The sequence below is a fragment of the Fukomys damarensis genome, unplaced genomic scaffold (genome assembly GCF_012274545.1).
Source record: "Fukomys damarensis isolate Sample0158 unplaced genomic scaffold, DMR_v1.0_HiC HiC_scaffold_13, whole genome shotgun sequence".
Classification (NCBI taxonomy): Eukaryota; Metazoa; Chordata; class Mammalia; order Rodentia; family Bathyergidae; genus Fukomys; species Fukomys damarensis.
This window is the reverse complement of record NW_022900925.1, coordinates 36,204,658-36,224,586: the sequence shown is the minus strand read 5'-3', so window position 1 is coordinate 36,224,586 and position 19,929 is coordinate 36,204,658. Positions and strand designations below refer to the sequence as shown.

Sequence of the window (19,929 nt, the reverse complement as noted above, 5' to 3'; positions counted from 1 at the left end):
AAAAAAAAAAAAAAAGGGCTGGAGATGTAGCTCAGTGGTATGGCATCCTTGGGTTCCATCTAAAACTAAACAAGGGTGGGGGTGGGGGTGTAGCTCAACAATAAAGAGTGCATCGTTTGCACCAGGCCTTGTGTTCAATCCCAGCACCACAAGCAAACACACACCTCTTTCCTTCCATTTACTGCACCTGTACCTTTTACAAAAACACAAACCTCAGAGTTAAAATGAGCCATCATTCAAATTACTGATGTCATGTACAAAGTTCCAGTTTTAAGAGTTGGGTGGGACTGCAAGATCAGTGACACTTATTTTATGCTTCTAACAAAAAGTTTGTTGCAGCAAATGCAACTTATCTTTCATAAAATAGAAGGTCAGGATCTCAACAGAAAAAACAGTAATACCAACACTGCCATGACATGTTATTGCTAACCCATGTTTGGTGGTCTTGACTACCTAAACCAATAAATAAAATAAATATATTTTTATTCTTGCCTTCATAAAATCAGATTCATGATTCATAAACATTTCCATTCTCAAAATTCAAAGGACTCATTAAAATTAAAGCTTTTCCCACCTTCTCATTGTGAATTATTTTCTTACTAGCAAATATCCTATATATTGTTCTTTTTCTTTTTATAGGATTAGTAAAAGTGTTTTCTTATTATTAAAAATTTTAAACTTTATTTTTTGAGACAAGGTCTCACCATGCAGTTCAGGCTGGCCTTGAATTCACTACTAGCCCAAGATGACCTTGAGCTCCGGGCAATCCATGTGCCTCAGCCTCTCAAGTATTGGGACTACAATGCACCACCACATCCAGCCTGGTAATTAAAATTTTTTAAAAATCCCCTTTCAAAGCCAGGCATGGTGGTGCATGCCTGTAATCCCAGCACTCGGGAGGCTGAGGCAGGAGAATCACTGCGAGTCTGAGACCAGCCTGGACTACTTAGTGAGTTCCAGGTCAGTCTCAGCTACATAGTGAGACCCTGTCTCAAAAAACCAACCAAACAAACAAAAACCCTTTTCAAAATCTAGTTTGAAACCTGGTGTGGTGATGTACACCTGTAGTCACAGTGCTTGGGAGGCTGAGACAGGAGGATTGCCACAAGTTCAAGGCCTGCCTGGGGTATGCAAGCCTGAACTATGTAGCAAGACTGTCTCAAAAACACAAAACAAAACACCAATCTCGTTTGAACTCTCTGAAACAAACACCAACAAACAACGTAGCTATAAAAGACACTTTGGATCCAGGCTCTGTGGTACACGCCTATAATCCAGTATCCTTGGAGGTTGAGGCAGGATTGTAATTTCAAACTCTGCCTGGACAATTTAGAAATTTAGGAAGATGCTGCCTCAAAATAAAAAATAAATAAAGGGATGGGATATAGTTCAGTGCAAAGGCCCTGGGTTCAATCACCAATACTGCCAAATGAACCAATACTCTGGAAAGCCAGGCAGATGCTTCCCAGCTACCTGGAAGGTATAAACAAAGGTGTCAGGGCCAGTCAGGCAACACAGTGAGAGACCTCATTTAAAAAAGGACAAAATATTTTAGAGACTGCTGTGGCTACTTAAATATTATTATCATTATGTTATTGCTACAACTATTAATATTATGCTATTAAGTCAATATTAAGGTTTTCAGGGTGGTGAAGACATTGTGATTATGTAGGAAAGACATGTTAAATATTAGAAGCATTACCATAGTTGCATTGAAAACAAAGGTGGGACTGGGCCCGCCTATAGTGCTGGCTACTTGGGAGGCTATGAATTCTATGCCAGACTGGACAATTTAAGGAGATCTTGTCTTAAAATAAAAGGGCTGGGAGGGCTAAGAGGTAGAGTACTTGTTTAGAATGTGCAAGGTTCTGAGTTTAATCCTCAGTACTACAAATAAAATAAGTAAAAGAGCTAGGGATATAGCTAAGAGGTAGAGTTGATTGTTTAGCATGCTCAAAATTATGGGTTAAATGCCCAGTACCACAAAAACAACAAACAAACCCAAAGTACACACATAGCAAAATGTTAGTCAAATCTGGTATAAGGCTGGAGATTTAGCTCACTGGTGCTGCCTGGCTCGCAAGTGCAAGGTCCCAGTTCAATCTCCATACCAAAAACAAAAACAAAACAAACAAACATGGTGCAAACCTATATTCTCAGCTCTTGGGAGGGTGAGACAAGAGAATTTCAAATTCAAGGCCAGCCTGGACTATACAGGGAGACCCTATCTCAATCTCCCCTCCTCTACCAAGGTTAGTAACGGAGAACCTAATGAAGTACAGTATACAGAAATGTTAATTATATTATTCTATTAATTTTTCTATAATATTTAATTAAAAAAATAAAAACACACCTCAGCACTTGGGAGGCTGAGCCAGGAGGATTCCCTTGAGTTAGAGGCCAGCCTAGACTACATAGTGAGTTCAAGCCTAGCCTGAGCTACACAGCAAGACTGTCTCAAAAAACACAAAATTAAAACGTAGCCAGACCTGGTTCACCATCCCTGTAAACCCAGCACTTCGAAGGCTGAGGCAATAAGACTGTTACAAATTCAAGACCAGCCTGAATTACACAGCAAGACTGTTTCAAAGAATAAATAAATAATTACGGACAAAATAGTTAAAAAATTAAAGCTAGCTTTATCAATAAACACAATAAAGTGGGTTTTCCAAGCCTCAAATTCTAATTCTTTCTTCCTAATAATGTCATGAACATGGACTTTTACACTTAAAAGCAAACACCAACATCAAAAGTATTTCCTATTCATAAGAGCATTCTGAATAGTCATACATAAGTAGTTTGACCAAGTTTAAAAACAGAAATATACTTATGTCAAGATCGTTAATTTCTTCCAGTCAACTATGAGACTTACCTATCTATGTCATCATCTCCAAGTAACAAGGGTGGGAAAGGCAGAGGAGGCAATGTTGAAGTTTTCAGGTGTGGAATAGCAGCTGTTACAGACACTTGAGTCTTCACAGAAATATGTACAGGGGGCTGAGAATTTGCCTGAGAGGATAGAGTAGATGTCCTTGGGTGAGTAGAAGGGGGCAAAGTTGAAGTACTGGGAGTAGGAACCTGACTGAATGTTGGCTGGGGAGGAGGCAGAGGTGGTTGCTGTGGAACAGCTGGTAGCGGAGGCAAAGGCGGTAATGGGGGTGTCTGAGGGGGAGGGGTGGTAGTTGGTAAAGGGGGTGGGGAAATAACTGTGGGGAGAGGTGGAAGGGTCTCCTTTTCTGCTACCTCTGGCTCCTTTGGAGTAACAATCTCCTCCTTCGGTGTTATAGGCTTAGAGTCTTTTGTTCCCTGTACTTTTAAATCTTTCATAATAGGGTGCTTCTCAGAGTTCTCATCCAACTTTACTTTCCCTGTATCTAAAGAATTTTTTACCTCTGTGTTTGGATGTGTTACATTCAGCAGTTCAGTATCTGGGGCACATTTTTCCAATTTTACACTTCTGGGTAACTTTTTAGACTCCAAGACTGAATCCTTAGCCTCCACTGAACTATTCTCTTTTTTAGGCAAAAATATAGGTGAACCCTTGGACTCCTTTCCATCCATTTTTGCTGCTGCTGCAGCAGCAGCTCTTTCCTTCTTTTTTCTACTGAGTTCAGCTCCCAGGCTGGAATTCAATGGAAGCCTGACAGGTGAGATACTGGAATGACGACTGCGTGACCCGGATCTCTTCTTTTTACTATGGGAAGATGAGTGTCTTGAATATGCAGGACTTCTGCTTCTGGACTTCATGGATTTCCTAGTGGAAAAAACAGAAAGTTTAAAATGGACAGACTACTACAACATATGGAGGAAAATAGATCAGTTAACAACTTATAGAACACTGTAACTTTAAACCCATTTTGAGTAATTTATCTAAAAATAGATTAACTGGGCATGGTGGTGCATACCTGTAATCCCACCTGGCACTCTGGGAGGCTGGGGCAAGAAGATCTACAAGTTCAAACCCAGTCTGGCCAACTTAGTAACTTAGGAGATCCTGTCTCAAAAATTAAAACTAAGCCAGGTGTGGAGATGTACACCTGAACACCAGCACTAGGGAGGCTGAGGCACGACTGCTGTGATTCGAGGCCAGCCTGGGCTACGTAGTGAGTTCAAGACCAGCCTTACCTCACTAACATAGTGAGACCTTGTTTAGAAAAACATAAAATTTATAAATAAATAAATAAATAAAATTAAAATTAAAGATAAAATAAAAGGAGCCAGGTTTGGTGGTGCCTGCCTGTAATCCCAACATGTGAGAGGCTGGAGAAAGAGGGCTGATGCTAGTTTGAGGCCAGCCTGGGCTACAAAGTAAGTTCAAGGCCAGTTTGAACTAGAGAGCAAGAGCCTCTCTCTAAAATAAATTAATAATAAAATAAAATAAAATAAAAGGGTTTGTGGGGTAATTCAGTGTGAAGGCCCTGGGTTCAATCCTCAGTACCAAAACAAAACCCCCCAAAACAAAGGGGCCTAAGGAAGCCTGGCTAAATATAATGGACAGGATTCTTGAATAGAAAATAGGTAAAGACTAAGTAACTGGACAAATCATTGGCCTTTAGTTAATAATTATGTATTGGGGGCTGGGGATTTAGCTCATTGGTTCCATCACTTGCCTCGCAAGCTCAAGGTCCCCAGTTGATCCCTAGCACCAAAAACAAAAAACAAAAAAACAAACAAACAAAAATTATGTACTGGTATCAGTTCACTAATGCTAATGAATGGCTGGTCCTACATGCCTATAATCCTGGGTACTCAGGAGGATAAGGCAAGCTGGACAGCTTAGCAAGACTCTATCTCAAAATAAATTAAAAATTAAAAATTAAAAGAACAACATGGGGCCAGGGATTTAGCTCAGTGGTTCTGCTGCCTGCCTTGGAAACACAAGGACCTGAGTTTGATTCCTGGTATCAAAATAAATAAATAAATAAATACATAAACGAACTGGAGATATAGCTGAGTGGCAGAGTGCTTGCTTAGGATGCCCTATACCCTGGGTTAAATCCTCAAAGATGAGAGATGAGAGATATGAGGTGGGGGAGAGATTAAAACACATTTTAATCATATACACTCAAAATTATATACTACTTATTTAATTGAAAGACAATGGATCAATATTCTTTCCCATGTTGGAAAATAGCCACATTCACAATCTTTAATTTCAGAATGTTGGCTTTAATCTTTGATACAGTAAGAAGATGATAAAAAAAGACATACTCTATAGTAAAGGTAGGTTATCAGTTAGGAAGTTAAAGGTAACTAGCATGTTTTACCAAGCCCTAACTTTTTAAAGTAGCAAGCTATTTAACAGGTAGATCCTAGAAAAATGTTGCTCCTTGTAGTCTTAATTTATAAAAAGTTGTGCCATGATAGACAAATCCCTGGTATATAAAAATATCTAAAAGAATGCAAATAAGAAAATGTATTACCGGAATTATTAGAAGTTTTCAAAATATGATAGTTCCTGTTCCTTTTAATATAAAAAGACTTTCCATTAACTTTTTAGGAACTCATAAGCAAGTATTATTGTATGTCCAATTAATTTTCTTCCTAAAGGATGACTTGGAAATAAAATCTGGAAATATATGGGGCAGATTATTCTAACTTAAAACCCCGTCTCTTTTAATTCCTTTTACATTTGATGAACACTTTCCTTAAGCCTCAAGTGAGGTAAAACCCAAAAACAAAGAAGCCCAAAACTTTGACAAAAAAAAAGATGACTGTATAAAGCATAATTTGCCAATTACTGTAAAACAAATTGTTTACATTCCAATTTATCATAATCTCCCTGTAACTTTGATCATTACGACTGACAAGAATCAAAATATTTCAAAAACAAAAAGCATAAAGCCAGGCCTGGTGGCACAAGCTTGTAATTCTAGTACTTGGGAGGCTGAGGCAGGAAGATCCCTGGGAGTTCAAAAAGTAAGTCTGGCTAGTGAAGTCAAGGACGGCCTAAACTACATAGTGAGACTTTATTTCAAAAACGGTAACAGGGCCGGGGATTTAGCTCAGTGGCACCATGCCTGCCTTGCAAGCCCAGGTCCTCAGTTTGATCTCAGGGTACCAAAACATAAAACAAAAACCCCAAACATCAACAACCCAACCAAACAAAAATACTCCATCAGCATATATGTGGTAAGGGAAACAACTCATGTGGTGGCCATACTACACTGTTTGGGGAAATTTATTCCAAAAATTAGACATATAAAATTATTTTTGGAATAGTATTGAAAAACAACAAATGCATAAACATGACAATGTAAGATAATGAAAATAGTTATAGATTTACCAAATATCTACTCACCCCTAAGAAAACTAATACATCTCATAAATATTTGGCTGAAATTATTCTCTGCTTAAATTATAGCTGAAATGAAACATCTCTATCCCAGAGGAAATGCCCCAAATCCTAAACACTAAGTAATGCTAATAGCTACCATGCACTACCAAATAGTTTCTTTCGTCTATTAGCGTGACCGAATCTTCTAAAGGATCTCTGTTACAAACCCTTTGTGTTTAAACAGAAGCTTACTGTAAATAGGACATTTGGGTGGTCATCTACTTGTGGTATTTTTAGCAATACAAATGCTATAGCTGAGATCCACTCAAAAAAGAGGGAGTAGACAAGAAATACATAAATACAGGCCGCAATAGTAATGTGTCTACTAAAATATGCAATTTCTCCCCTGAACTGTAAGGTACCACCCAGTTGGAATGAAATTGCTACTTTTTTTTTTTTTTTTTTTTTTTTTTCTCGGGGAGGGATTGAACTCGGGTCCTAGCGCTTGCAAGGCAGGCCACCGAACCACTGAGCTAAAGCCCCGGCTGAAATTACTACTATTAATCATTGCTTGCTAATTTGGCATATACAGACACTGCATTTTGTGCCAAAGTCTTTTATTTTACTTTATTTTTGGGGTTTTTTGAGACAGGGTCTCACTATATAGTTGAGAATGACCTGGAACTCACTATGTAGCTCAGGCTAGTCTCAAACTCACAGAGATCCTCCTGCCTCAGCCTCCCAAGTGCTGGGATTACAGGCATTCACCCCCACACCTGGCTACAGTCTTTTATTTTTATTTATTTTAGTTTTTGAGACAGGGTCATGCTATGTAGTTCAGGCTGGCCTCAAACTTGTGGAAAACCTCCTGCCTCAGCCTCCAGAATGTTAGGATTACAGGGGTTTGCCACTGTACCCAGTTCCAGTCTTTCAAAATGATACTATTTGTTTCACTGTTCTCTAAAGGACAAAAAAGAATACTATAGATGGGATCTTTATGTTTCTCTAACTACAAAATGCTTGTACTTACTGTCAAGAATTTCAATGAACAAGGAAAAATATGTAATGTACACATATAATCACATAGTACTCTATATAAGCAAATAAAAATGTTCATATATCTCTGGGAATTTATGTAACGTTCATATTTCCATCTCCAATTATTTCTAGATTTACTTTTGCTACTGTTGCACTGGTTTCAATTAGAAAGTAGTGGTTCCATTGGCTGGGCGTGGTGGCACACGCCTGTAATCCCAAGGCACACACCTGTAATCCCAGCACTTGGGAGGCTGAGGCTGGATGACTGCTGTGAGTTTGAGACCAGTCTGGGCTACACAGTGAGTTCCAGGTCAGTCTCAACTACATAGTGAGACCCTGTCTCAAAAAAATGAAGAAAAAAAAAAAAAAAAAAAAAAAAAAAGAAAAAAGAAAGAAAGGAAGTAGTGGTTCCTCAACCCACATAAGAGAACTTCAGGTATGCTATTTTCCTCCAAGGATTCAAAAGGAATTACTGCCAAAACACAGTTCTTAACTGATACTTGCTTCAGTGGTTTTTGCCCTCTCTACTACTAAGCTCTGACAGTAAAAAGTCTTTGAAATGCCTTAATGGAAATACTCTCTCAACAATATTTTGAGAATAGTTCTTAGGCTTCCTTTAAAAACTATGTAATTTTGCTGGGCATGGTAGTACAGGCCTGTAATCCCAGGGGCTGTGGCATGAGGATTGCTGGGTGCTCAAGGCTACCCCGGGTACACAGTGAGTTCAAAGCCAGACTGAATTACCTTGTCTTTAAAAATAATAATAATAAAATACAATTTTACAAAAGATACACTTACAGCTTATGAATTTCACTATATATAATTTTACCCTTCAGCCCTCCAAAAAAAATTGGACACTAGGAAATAGTATACATGCTAAAATATTTAAAATACACTGATTACTGGAAGTAAAATTTGAGATAAACTGAGACAAACTCATGGAGAGAGCAATAGATATGACAATATTAATTGTAGAATCTAGGTTTCAAATACATACTCAGCCCTTGACAGGAGCTTTGCAGTTCAACAAATTTATGCTAGTTTTTGTTTTGTTTTGTTTTGTTTTGGTACCGGGATCAAACTGGTCCTTGTGCTTGCGAGGCAGGCGGCAGAACCACTGAGCTAAATCCCCGGCCCTATGCTAATTTTTGAAGACTTATAATTTTAAGTCAGCAAAAAGTATACCGACATATAAAACACATGGATGGATTTCTTCAAATGAACATCATTTCATTTTTTTTGAAGTTTCAAAAAGTGTTCAACGTTGCAGAATTTACTGAGCAGTACTACATACAAAATACTATGCTATGCACTTCATATTTACTAATTTAATGCTCCCAACAATCCTAGTAGTAGGTAGTTATTCCCATTTCACACATGAAGAAACTTAAGCATGAAGAAATTAAATCATCTGCGAAAGTCACAAAGTAACACTAGAATTCCACTCATGTGTAACTAAAGTTCAAGCTCTGCTTTTGTGAAAAGAAGTGAGTCTAAAAGAAGGCGCAGTTCTTCATTTCCTAGGAATGAGAACACAGTTTTCCAATGGTGAAATTTCAAACTCGCAAAAATTTCACAGTAAAGCAAGTGCTCCCAAGGTAAGTCAATGGAGATGCTGTACAGAAAACCAAATTGTCCTTGGAACCCACTTCTTCTAGACTGTATTGTCAAAAGTAAGACTACAAGGGTTAGAGATTAGCTCACTGTAGAAGTGCCTACCTCTCAAGTGCAAGGTCCTGACCTGAGTTCAGTCCCTGGTACCCAGGAGAAAAAAAAAAAGGCTGCCTGGTATGTTGGGTTTCCACTAAAATGTCTACAAGAAGATAGGACCCTTTTTTAAGTTTTAAGAGAGTAAATTAGGCAATGAATAAACTTATAGCTGTGGGCACTCAGCAGACAGCATAAATGGTAGGATAACAATGGTCCTCAAGATACTACAAATGAAAACTAGGAATTTCTCAAATCTCCAATTAGATCCAATAAAGTTAAGTACTCATACCTAGGTTATTTGTAAAAATTTAAGCTGAAGCAACATGAATTGCTAGAGGAGCTATGGTAACTACAGCAACACCACGCAACGACTAGACAGAAGCATGTTTTATTCTCACACAGCAGTTTACAACCAAAGCTCCCTTTTCTGAAAACGGGAGGTACCTACCTTTAGCGGGTGGAGGCAAATGAAATTCTTACTTCTCAAATTCTGGGTTAAGGAAAGACCAGATTCACCTACGTGCATACCAACAGCAGCCAAGGGTCCTACACAATGATCAACCCTGGTGACTTAAACAAAGTGTCATCGCAACTGCCAGTCCCTCACAACCCACCCAACGAGGTGGACAAGCTTACCTGGGGAGTGGGCTCCGACTCAGAGACCGCTTGCTCAGGAACGGGCTGCTGGACCGCCTTCGACCATAAGGACTGGGTGACCTCCCGCTGTAAGAGCCGCTCCTTTCATAGCTGGACGACCGTCTCCGACTATAAGGACTCACAGACCGCTGCCGTCTACTGTAGGGGCTGGGCGACCGGACGCTGGACTGGTAGGCGGAGGGCTCCTTGTAAGGTGGGCTGATCGACTGCCTTCTGGAGGTGCTTCCAGGACTCTTCTTGTAGGAGTCATAATTGCTAGAGGTGTGCGATCTTGGGGGACTAAGGTCATAATCTTGGCCATAGGAAGCGCCTGACGGGCTGTCATCTTGCTTGGAGCTGTCGGACCATTTCCTGTGGGGACTCCTGGATCTCCGTTTTGGGCTGTCCACGGTTTTGTAACTTTTGGGGGTTTCTCTTTTCCGATGACTTTTACCCCGGTCCTTGTGTCCAGACTTCAGCTCGCGTTCTTTCCGAGTCTTCTCCTTATGGAGTTTGGACGACCTCGACTCCTTGCTGCTGCTTTTGGACAGCTGTGCCTTCCCATAGTCATCATTCTCCTCATGTGAACGCTTGGAACTTCCTGACGTTCGTTCTTTCACCGTTGCCAACTTCCCGGAGACTTCCTGGTTCTTTTCTTTCTCGGTCTGTTTGGTTTTTAGCAAGTCCCGGGACCGTCTGTGCTGGTGGTGACGATGTTTGTGCAGGCGGTCACTCCGATCGGTTCCACGACGTTCATCGTTCTCCCTCCTGTCTAATTTGAAGGCCATGTCGTCGGAGAAGGTGTCTGAGTCGGAGCTGATGTCATCGTACTCCACCAAAGGTTTGATAACCGTGCCCAAGGATGCCGCTTCTGGGGTCACCAACCCCATGTCTTTGGAGTGCTTGGACTTGTGCCGCTTGTGCTTCGACACCAAGCGGTGACGCTCTCTGCTGTTGGAGCTGCCACCTCCCGACGACGGCTGCGAAGTTCCAGAAGCTCCTCCACTCGCGTCCTTCTTGCCCCCATGTCTCTCGGAATTGGGCATTACCTTCGCCCCGGCCCGAAGACGGGGGAAAAAGTTCCCCGGCGCCGCAGGAAGTGCTTGGACTTGTGCCGCTTGTGCTTCGACACCAAGCGGTGACGCTCTCTGCTGTTGGAGCTGCCACCTCCCGACGACGGCTGCGAAGTTCCAGAAGCTCCTCCACTCGCGTCCTTCTTGCCCCCATGTCTCTCGGAATTGGGCATTACCTTCGCCCCGGCCCGAAGACGGGGGAAAAAGTTCCCCGGCGCCGCAGGAAGAGCCACAGAGTTCCTCACGGCGGAGTTGCGCGACCACGTCCTTCCCCACGCCCTGCAGAGCCACTCCTCAGGCCGGGCTGCCTGGAACTCGAAGTAGAAAGCCGGCGGCCCTGGGCTGCGGGGCCGACTCCGGCTCTGGGGCCCTGTGAGCACTGCGAGGGCCCTTCCCCTTCCCGGCGGCCCAGTTCAGGGCAGCTTCCTGTCGTCGGGGGCCCGCGGCCTAGGTGACTCACGCCCCCTTTGTCCCTCGCTCCCGAGGGAGCCCCTTTTTCTAGCCTCGGCCTCACCTCAATACCTCACACACACACTCGCTCCCTCACACACTCAGTCACACACTAGATTAAACCGAAACGGCACTTAGAGGGGGAGGGGCAAGCGCTGAAAAGATCGCGAGACTCTAACTATCGCGATATTTGAGCTCCCCTTTCCCCTCTCCCTTCTATTGGTTCAAACAACGCGAGAACAAGATAGTCGCGAGACACGCGCTCCGCCAAAATCTCGCGATAATATTTCTGTTTTTCCCCAGTTGAGGAAAGCCCTATTGAAACGGAGCTGGCCAAGATTAAAAAAAAAAAAGTTTCATGACCCTAAACCTTATTGAAATGACTGAACAAATATTCCTAGGTCCCAGGTTCCAGTGCAAACACATTTTAGTGTACTTCATATATGAAAGCTTTAACTAGTAGGCCAAGGATTTTTTTTAACAGGGCAAAGTATGAATTGAATGTAGAGACTTTGCGACCTAAGCAAGGCCCCTCAGTATCTAAACAATGCTCCCCGTTTTTAGGGTGTAGACTCCCTGCAAGGCATATTTATTGCATACGTTATGTCTAATCATAGCTAACAGGACACTACAGCCTCACGCCTATTTTACAGATAAGGAATCCCAGTCGCAGAGATGAACAATTTAGGGTAGCAGTATACTCTAGCTAGTAGGTCAACTGAGATTTAAACTCAGGCTGGTACTACAGCATGAGCACTTCCACTGTGAGTCCCTACCTCTCTCACTCCAGATCTAAGAACATGAGAGCACCTTTCCCTTGGAAATGGTCCCATGGCTTTTTTTTTTTTTTTTTTTTTTTTTTTTTACACTGACCTGGAACTCACTATGTAGCCCGGGTTGGTCTCGAACTCACAGCAAACCTCCTGCCTCAGCCTCCGGAGTGCTGGGATTACAGGCGTGCCCAACCACACCCGGCTTGAGAAGGTCCCATGGCTTTTAATGGGTAATTTAGGCTTTTATCTTCACATAAAAGATTATAATTACTAACAAGAAAAAAAAATACTATCTTACATCTAGCCTCTCATTCTTTACTTTTCAAAAGTCCTTCGCACAAATTAATCCATTCCAACCCTGTGGATGGCTGCAATCCTAACACTGCCAGGCCCTTGAAGCAAGAGTATCACAGGTTCTCCAACAGCCCGGGCTCCAGAGTGCTTTCAAAGCCAGTCTGGGCTGCACAATGAAACTCTTTCCCCAAAACAGCTGAAGAAAACAGACAAACAAAAACAAAACTAACCCATTCCATCCTCACAGACCTCTGAAACAGGTTTCTGTAATAAGAAAGCAAAGGCACAGGAAAGGACACTGCCTAAGCTTAATATTTACTTATTTAGTACTGGGGAATTGAACCCAAGGACTGTCTCTTAACTACAACCCCAGCCCTATTTATTTTATTTTTTAAATTTTGAGACAGGACCTTGGCAAATTGTCTTGATAAGGTGGGACTTGAACTTGACAATGCTCAGCCTCTCCTCAGTGCTAGGATTACAGGTGTGTGCCCTGTGCCCACTCCAAGTTCTTTCATTCCTGCTAGTAAATTTACATGTCAGGGAGCTGCTACATGCCTGTAATCCCAGCACTTGGGAGGCTGAAGCAGGAGGATTGCAGTGAATTCTAGGCCAGCCTGGGCTACAGGTAGTGAGTTCAAATCCAGCCTGAACTACATAGTGAGACCCTGTTGCAAAAAATTTTTTTTATATGTGAAGGTTGGGGATGTAGCTCAGTGGTAGAGTACTTGTGCCAGGATCTAAGCTCTCCTCCGTATTATAATAATACCCATTTAAGTAGGCTTTCAAGTAGGATAGCAACAGTATATTCATAACATAAGATACAAAATATTTGCCATAGCAATGATACAGAACCTGGGCCTGGTGGTGCACACTTGTAATCCAAGCACTCTGGGAGGCTGAGACAGGAGGATCTCAATTTCCAGCCCAGATTGGGCAATTTAATGACTTAACAAGATCTTGTCTCACAACAAACAAAAAACAAAAAACAAAGGGCTGTGAATGTATCAGTGCAAAGGTCCTGGGTTCAATTCCCATTGGAGGAGGACAGGAAGAATAAGGGCCAGGAAGAGGGATAGGATTTATGCAGTAAAAAGAAAAAAAGATTTATGCAGTCAAACTGGGCATGGTGGCACATGCCTGTAATCCCAGTACTAGGGAGGCTGAGGCAGGAGGATTGCTGCCTGGGCTACATAGTGAGTTCTAGGGCAGTCTCATGTACATAGTGAGAACCTGTCTCAAAAAAAAAAAAAATTTAGACAGGAAAAAATGAGATCAGTTAATAAACTAGAGACAAGAAAACAGTCTGAAAGTAGAAGGATCCAGTCTCAAATTACTTCCTGAAAATATCCTTGTTTTTGCTCACATGGGTGCCAACAATTTTACCTAAATGTTTGAATCCATAAATATTGGTGGTAAATTAAAGACCTTTTTTTTCCCAATTCAGGCTGGCTTTTATTGGGCGGGGGGAGTCAAACTCAGGACCTTGCACTTGCGAGGCAGGCATGGCACCACTGAGCTGAATCCCTGGTTCGCAAGCCAGCTTTGAACTCAAAGCAATCCTACCTCAGCCTCCCAAACGCTGGGATTACAGCTGTGTTCTATCTTCCGCCCTCCACCCACTATAAAAAGACCATTTTTCATGCAAGCTGGGTTGTTTTTTTTTCAAGCTCTTTTTTTTTTTCTTTTTTCATGTTGGGGGTTGGACCTAAGACCTTGATCATGCTGGGCAAGTGCCCAACACTGAGCCACAACCCCAGTCCTCATGACACTTTTAAATTCTTCTAAGGAAGTAAAACGAATACTATCAAGGAAAAGCAAGTAAAAGGGGTAGAATGAAGGTCTGGAATCTAGGTGTAAAACTCCTTCAGCTTCTGTTGGAGGACCTGGATGTAGTTTCTCACCAACGTTTTCTATGACTAAATGGCACAAGACACATTGTCCACATTAGATGGAGGGACTCACAGCCTCCTTTAAGGACTGGTCTAAATTCACCAAAATTCACATTAATTTTCCCCCATCTTTTATTCTTTTTTTAAAAAACTTTTTCTTTTATATTTTGATACTGGGGAATCGAACTCTGCACCTTGTGCTTGTGAGGAGGCAGGTGGTGGCATCACTGAGCTAAATCGCCGGCCCATATCCCCATCTCTTAAATGAGATCAAGATTTTGATCAGGGTTCTTCCACAGTAAAATGGAAAAGCAAGATGGCAGAGCCAACAGGATGATGTGTCATAGTGTGGAAGAGCTGGGGATGGAGGCACATTCCTGTAGTATAGGCTTAGCTACTAGGGAGGTTAAAGCAGGAGGATTGCAACTTCAAAGCCAATCTTGGTAATATAGTGAGATCTTGTATCCACATAAAAATGAATGATGAAGGAGAAAATGGAATCTAAGCTTTTGTATATGGGGGGTTGAGGGGATGAACAAGATAAAATAAATTTTATTTTGAAAAAATGAATAAATCCGGAAGAACAAAATTAGTCATTGAGATAAAGCAGCAGTAGAAACTTTAATTATCTTGTACTGTTTCTTTGTTTTTGTTTTTTGAGACAGGGTCTCCCTATGTAGTTGAGACTGCCCTGGAACTCGCTATGTAGCCCAGGCTGGTCTCGAACTCACAGCGATCCTCCTGTCTCAGCCTCCTGAGTGCTGGGATCACAGGCGTGCGTGCCCCGCCACACCCGGCTTCTTGTATTGTTTCTTAAAACAGACTACAGACCACTAATGAATAGATGAAGCATTTTTGTTTTTTGTTTTTGAGACAAAGTCTTGCTGTGTTGTAGAAGCTGGCCTTGAATTCCTGGGCTCAAGGAATTCTCTTGCCTTAGCTTCCCAAGTAACTGGGAAGTACAGGTGTGGGTCACCATGCCCAGTTTAAAATTTCAGTGAAGCTTTTCTTGGGTCTGAATCATTGAAGATGTATCTTAAATTTCTATTATGTTTTTCGATTTTCCACATGACTCTTTAAAACCTGTCAGTAGATCAGTTGAACAAATAAACTTGTGAGGTAGCCATGATGGGTATTATTATTATATTAATTGATTGATTGATTGATCGATTTTGGTACCCAGGATCAAACTCCTGACCTTGTGCTTGCGAGGCAGGTGCGGTGCCACTGAGCTAAATCCTTGGCCCATGATGGGTATTATTATTTCTCATGGTGCTGGAGATTTAACCCAGGCCTTCACACTGAGCTAAATCCCCATGGAGACAAAGTCTTACTATGAAGTTCAGGCTGGTTTTGAACTCACTATGTATTCCAGCCTAAACTCCCAGTGATCCCCTCCTGCCTGTACTTCCTGGTGCTGAATGGCAGATGTGTATTCAGTCTCTTATGATTTTCTATTTTGAGAGAAGGTCTTGCCAGATCACTAAGTTGCCCAGGGTGGGTTTGAACTGGTCATCCTCCTGCCTTAGCCTCCCAAAGTGCTGGCATTATAGGCATGTGCCACCACATCTGGCTAGGATGACTATTACCTGCATTTAATAAAGGGTGAAACTGAGACAAGGAGTTGGGAGTTTACCACATTTATAGTACGTAGAGGAAATCACAGAACAGGGACAGCTATCTTCTTAACCTTAAACCAGTTGTCTATTATACTACGCTACACCTTTTTTCCTGGTGGATAAAATTCTATGCCAGAAAATCTCAGGTTGCATCTAATTTCTCTGTCTCTCTTTTCTTTCTTTCCTTTCTTCCTTCTTCCATGCTCCCCTGCCTTTCTTTTCTGAGACAGGGCCTCACTAAGTTGCCCAGGCTGGTCTTCAACTCATTATTCTCCTGCCTCAGTTTCCTAGAGGGTTGGGATTACAGGCGTGAGACAACATACTAAATTTGTCCAAATTTTAAAAATGCAAAGCCTATTCTAAACTTTGTGTTGACCAATAACTAGTGGGAATAATGCTTTTGTAAACTGAGCATTGCTTCCCTCTTCAGAAAAACATTCAACTCAGTAATTCAAGAACCATTTCACTTGTACTATTTGCACAACATCCATGACACCCTAGCAATAGCGATGGCAGTATTTTCCCTAGAATCCTCCAAAACAGGTCAGAAAGTTTCTATTTAGTTGTACACAGAAAAAATATAACTACAATCACAATACTCTTCATGTGATTTGTTAGTTTTTTGCTTTTGCTTTTTTTTTTTTTTTTTTTTTTTTTTTTTGGTACTGGGGATTGAACTTGGGTCCTTGCACTTGCAAGGCAGGCCACCGAACTACTGAGCTAAATCCCTGGCCCTGCTTTTGCTTTTTTGAGACAGCATCTCTACATGTAGTGCAGGCTGGCCTTGAACTCACTATGGAGCCCAGGCTGGCCTCAAACTCGTGATGATCTTCTGCCTCAGCCTCCTGAGTGCTGGAAATACAGGTGTGGGCCACCAAGTTCAGCTAGATTTTGGGTTTAAAGAGGGTTCTCAAAGTTCAGTCACTTAAAACTTATTCAATATTCCCCATTTTGCCATATATGAAGCTGGCTTCTCTATACTCCTGGAATACTTTTCTTATTCAGTTATAATCTCTTTGATCTTTCCTTCTGTAGGACCAATTTTTCAATGCCATCCTTTCAACTGCTTTTTTCAGTGAGAAATAATTTCTCATTCTGCCCGATAAACAAAATTTGGGTATAACTTGTTTGTTTACAACTTGTGTAAGATTTGAATGATCATTGAACATTCTTGTTTGGAGTTAGGCATGATGCACAGGCCTGTAATCCCAGCACTTGGGAGGCTGAGACAGGAGGATCACTGTGAGTTTGAGGACAGCCAGGGCTACAGTGAGTTCAAGGCCAGCCTGAACTACACAGTGAGACAATAAAAACAACCCGGGTGTTGTAGGGCACGCCTGTAATCCCAACACTCAGGCTGATGCTGAAGGATGGCTGTGAGTTTGAGACCAGCTTGGGCTACATAGTGAGTTCCAGGGCAGTCTCAGCTACATAGTGAGACACTTTCTCAAAAAAAAAAAAAAAAAAAAAAAAAAAAAAAAAAAAAAAAAAAAAAAGACCAAATGGAATGGGGATTAGCTCAGTGGTGCTGCCACCTGCCTCAAAACCACAAGGTCCTGAGTTTGATCCCTGGTACCAATAAATAGATAAATAAAACCAAACAAAACTTCTTGTTAGGATAAATGCTCTCTGTACTTTAATATGAGAGGCTGCCAGATTTATATTATATAATACTTATACAATATTTGGGGCATTCTTTTATACTAAAAATATTCAGTTGTATGAAATTCAGATTTAACAGCATTCTCTAATTCTCTAGCAACCCTATGGTTGCATCCAAACAGTAAGTACTGAGTTCTTCATAAATGTCTGAGTTGTGTGAGACACTGAAATGATAGCAGTGAAAGACACCTAGCACAGCTCTCCTAATAGTTTAGTCAGAGAGCCAGGTATTAAAATACACACTTAATTCTGATCCTAAGGATGTTACTAAGAAGTTTGAAAGAGCCAGGCAGGATGTCACAAACCTATAATCCTAGTACTCTAAGATGCTGAGGCAGGAGGATTCCAAGTTCAAGCCCAGTATGGGCAACTCTGTGATTTGGTTTTTATCTTTTTTTCTTTGTTTTTGAGATGAAGTTTGGCCACATAATGCAGGCTGGCTCACTATGTAGCCCAGGCTGGATTCCAACTCATATCAACAGTCCTGCCTTAGCCTCCTGAATGATGTGATTAGGGGTGTGCGCCACTGCGCCCAGCAAGACTTTATCTTAAAATGAAAAGTATAAAGGAAAAGGGATGTAACTCAGTTGGAAGCCCTGGGTTCAATCCCCAATACCCATCCTCCCCCACACACTGGAGTTTGAAGTCATTTAACAGGGCTAGGAACAGGTCAGTAGTAAAGTGCTTGTCTACCGTGCGTGAGGCATTGAATTGAATCCCCAGCACCACAAAACAAAAAAAACTCTGCTTTCTGAAATAATTTAACAGAAGACTTCAAGACAGAGGTCAGAGATCTTGCTTCTCTTATCCAGAAGAAAGAAAAATTGAGACCTGAGAAGGCCTCTGGCAGGCAGGGAGTGGTGACAAACGTCTATAAACCTCGCTACTTGGAAAGCTGAAGCAGAAGGACCGCAAGGTTAAGGCTAACCTGGGCAATGTAGGGCAGGGACTCTCAGCTGGGGATTTAGCTCGGTGGTTCCGCCACCTGCCTAGCAAACACAAGGTCCCAAGTTTGATCCCCAGTACGAAGAAAAAAAAAAAAGTCTGTTGAAGGAACGTGGGGATTCCCTACAAATGAAAACAGGTCAGTACGTCTGGGCATTGGCAAGATGAGAAGAGTTTGGTCTTATAAGGTGTTTTAGCCAGTAAAATATTTATCTACCATGCCCAGGTATTTTAGGTATTTGGGATACAGAAATAATAGGAAATTTCTGCCTCAAGAAATTCACTGGTAGTGACTCTTAAGGAATAAGGATAAGAGGAACAAACAATTGAAATTTGCATTCTGCTTCCAAGAGGCATGCTAGAGATAATCTGTGCAGCGGTATGTTCCCAAACATTGCCAAAGATTTCTTCTTACTAAATCTTTATTGCATTCCTGGTCACCAGAAATGCAGTATCTGTCTAGATGTCCAGAAGGCCTTCTAGAATGTTTGAATAGCAGTTTTGTTTTTCGACAAGGTGTTACGCAGCCCAGGCTGGGCTTGAAGTCATTGTGATCCCCCTGCCTCAGCCTCCCCGCACTGGGATTAGAGGCCTGTGTCACCACGACTAGTTTGAATAGCTTTTTTTTTTGGGGGGGGTCCCAGGGATTGAACTCAGGACCTTGGGCTTCTGAGGTAGACATGGTGCCACTCTGCCACTGAGCTAAATCCCTGGCACTTAAATAGCATTTTTGAAAAGTGGGACAAAGTCCTGAAGCAGTTTAAATCTACTGCTTAAAGTTCTTGCAGCAAAACTGGTAAAATCCAACTTTTCAACAATAATTATTTTCAAGGATGTGTATGAAAGAACGTTTAAAAAGTGAGCTAATGTGCACTAATAAAGAAAATATATATTTTAAAAGTGAGCTGAGTGTGGTGGTATATGCCTGTAATTCCAATACTTTGGGAGGCAAAGGCAGGAGGATCCTGAGTTCAAGGGCAGCCTGGACTACACACAGTGAGACCTTGTCTCAACCAACCGACCGACCGACTAAAGAAATACATAAAAGTAAAAGTGGTCCTAGTTACATTAAAGACTTTTACCCCATTGTTGTATTTGTCTGGTTCTTCAGTTAGAGCGGCCATAAACTTCTGAACATCGCTCTGAATTTCTGTGAGGATTTACTGACACACAGAAGCAAATAGCTATAGTCTTTGTGATTTGCAGAGTAGAGAACAAACTAAACGCTTGCGTTCACTAGGATAACAAAAGAGGATACAATCAATGATGAAAATATAATTAATAGCATCAGTTGCGTTGACTGTCTCAAGCTTACCTCAATTCAAGTAATTCAAATTCTCCAGATCTTCAAAAATGTAATTGCTCAAGACGTATTTATAATATTCAAAACATTAGAAAGTGGTAATTAAGTGTATCAAACTGTCTTCGAATGTCGTGTTAGGAAACATCAGTATCTTTTTTATGACATAACTATTGCAGGTATCTCAGGAAAAACTTGCATCATCATAATCAACATTATCACCACCATCATCATTATTATTATTTGCGGTGCTGGGGAAT

General features: G+C 41.5%; 1 protein-coding gene across 8 annotated transcripts in view; it reads right to left on the bottom strand.

The window, feature by feature from the left end:
* Nucleotides 1-10,755, bottom strand: part of Cdk12 (cyclin dependent kinase 12) — a 71,639-nt gene extending 60,884 nt beyond the window's left edge. For all 8 annotated transcript variants that reach the window (XM_010620049.2, XM_010620046.2, XM_010620047.2 and 5 more), the window contains exons 1-2: nucleotides 9,662-10,755; nucleotides 2,873-3,754 (exon numbers count right to left, since the gene is read on the bottom strand). In XM_010620049.2, coding sequence (XP_010618351.1) covers nucleotides 2,873-3,754; nucleotides 9,662-10,707 — 1,928 coding nt within the window. In that variant the 5' untranslated portion in view covers nucleotides 10,708-10,755. The remainder of the gene's footprint in view (nucleotides 1-2,872; nucleotides 3,755-9,661) is intronic.
* Between the last annotated feature and the right edge of the window lie 9,174 nt (nucleotides 10,756-19,929).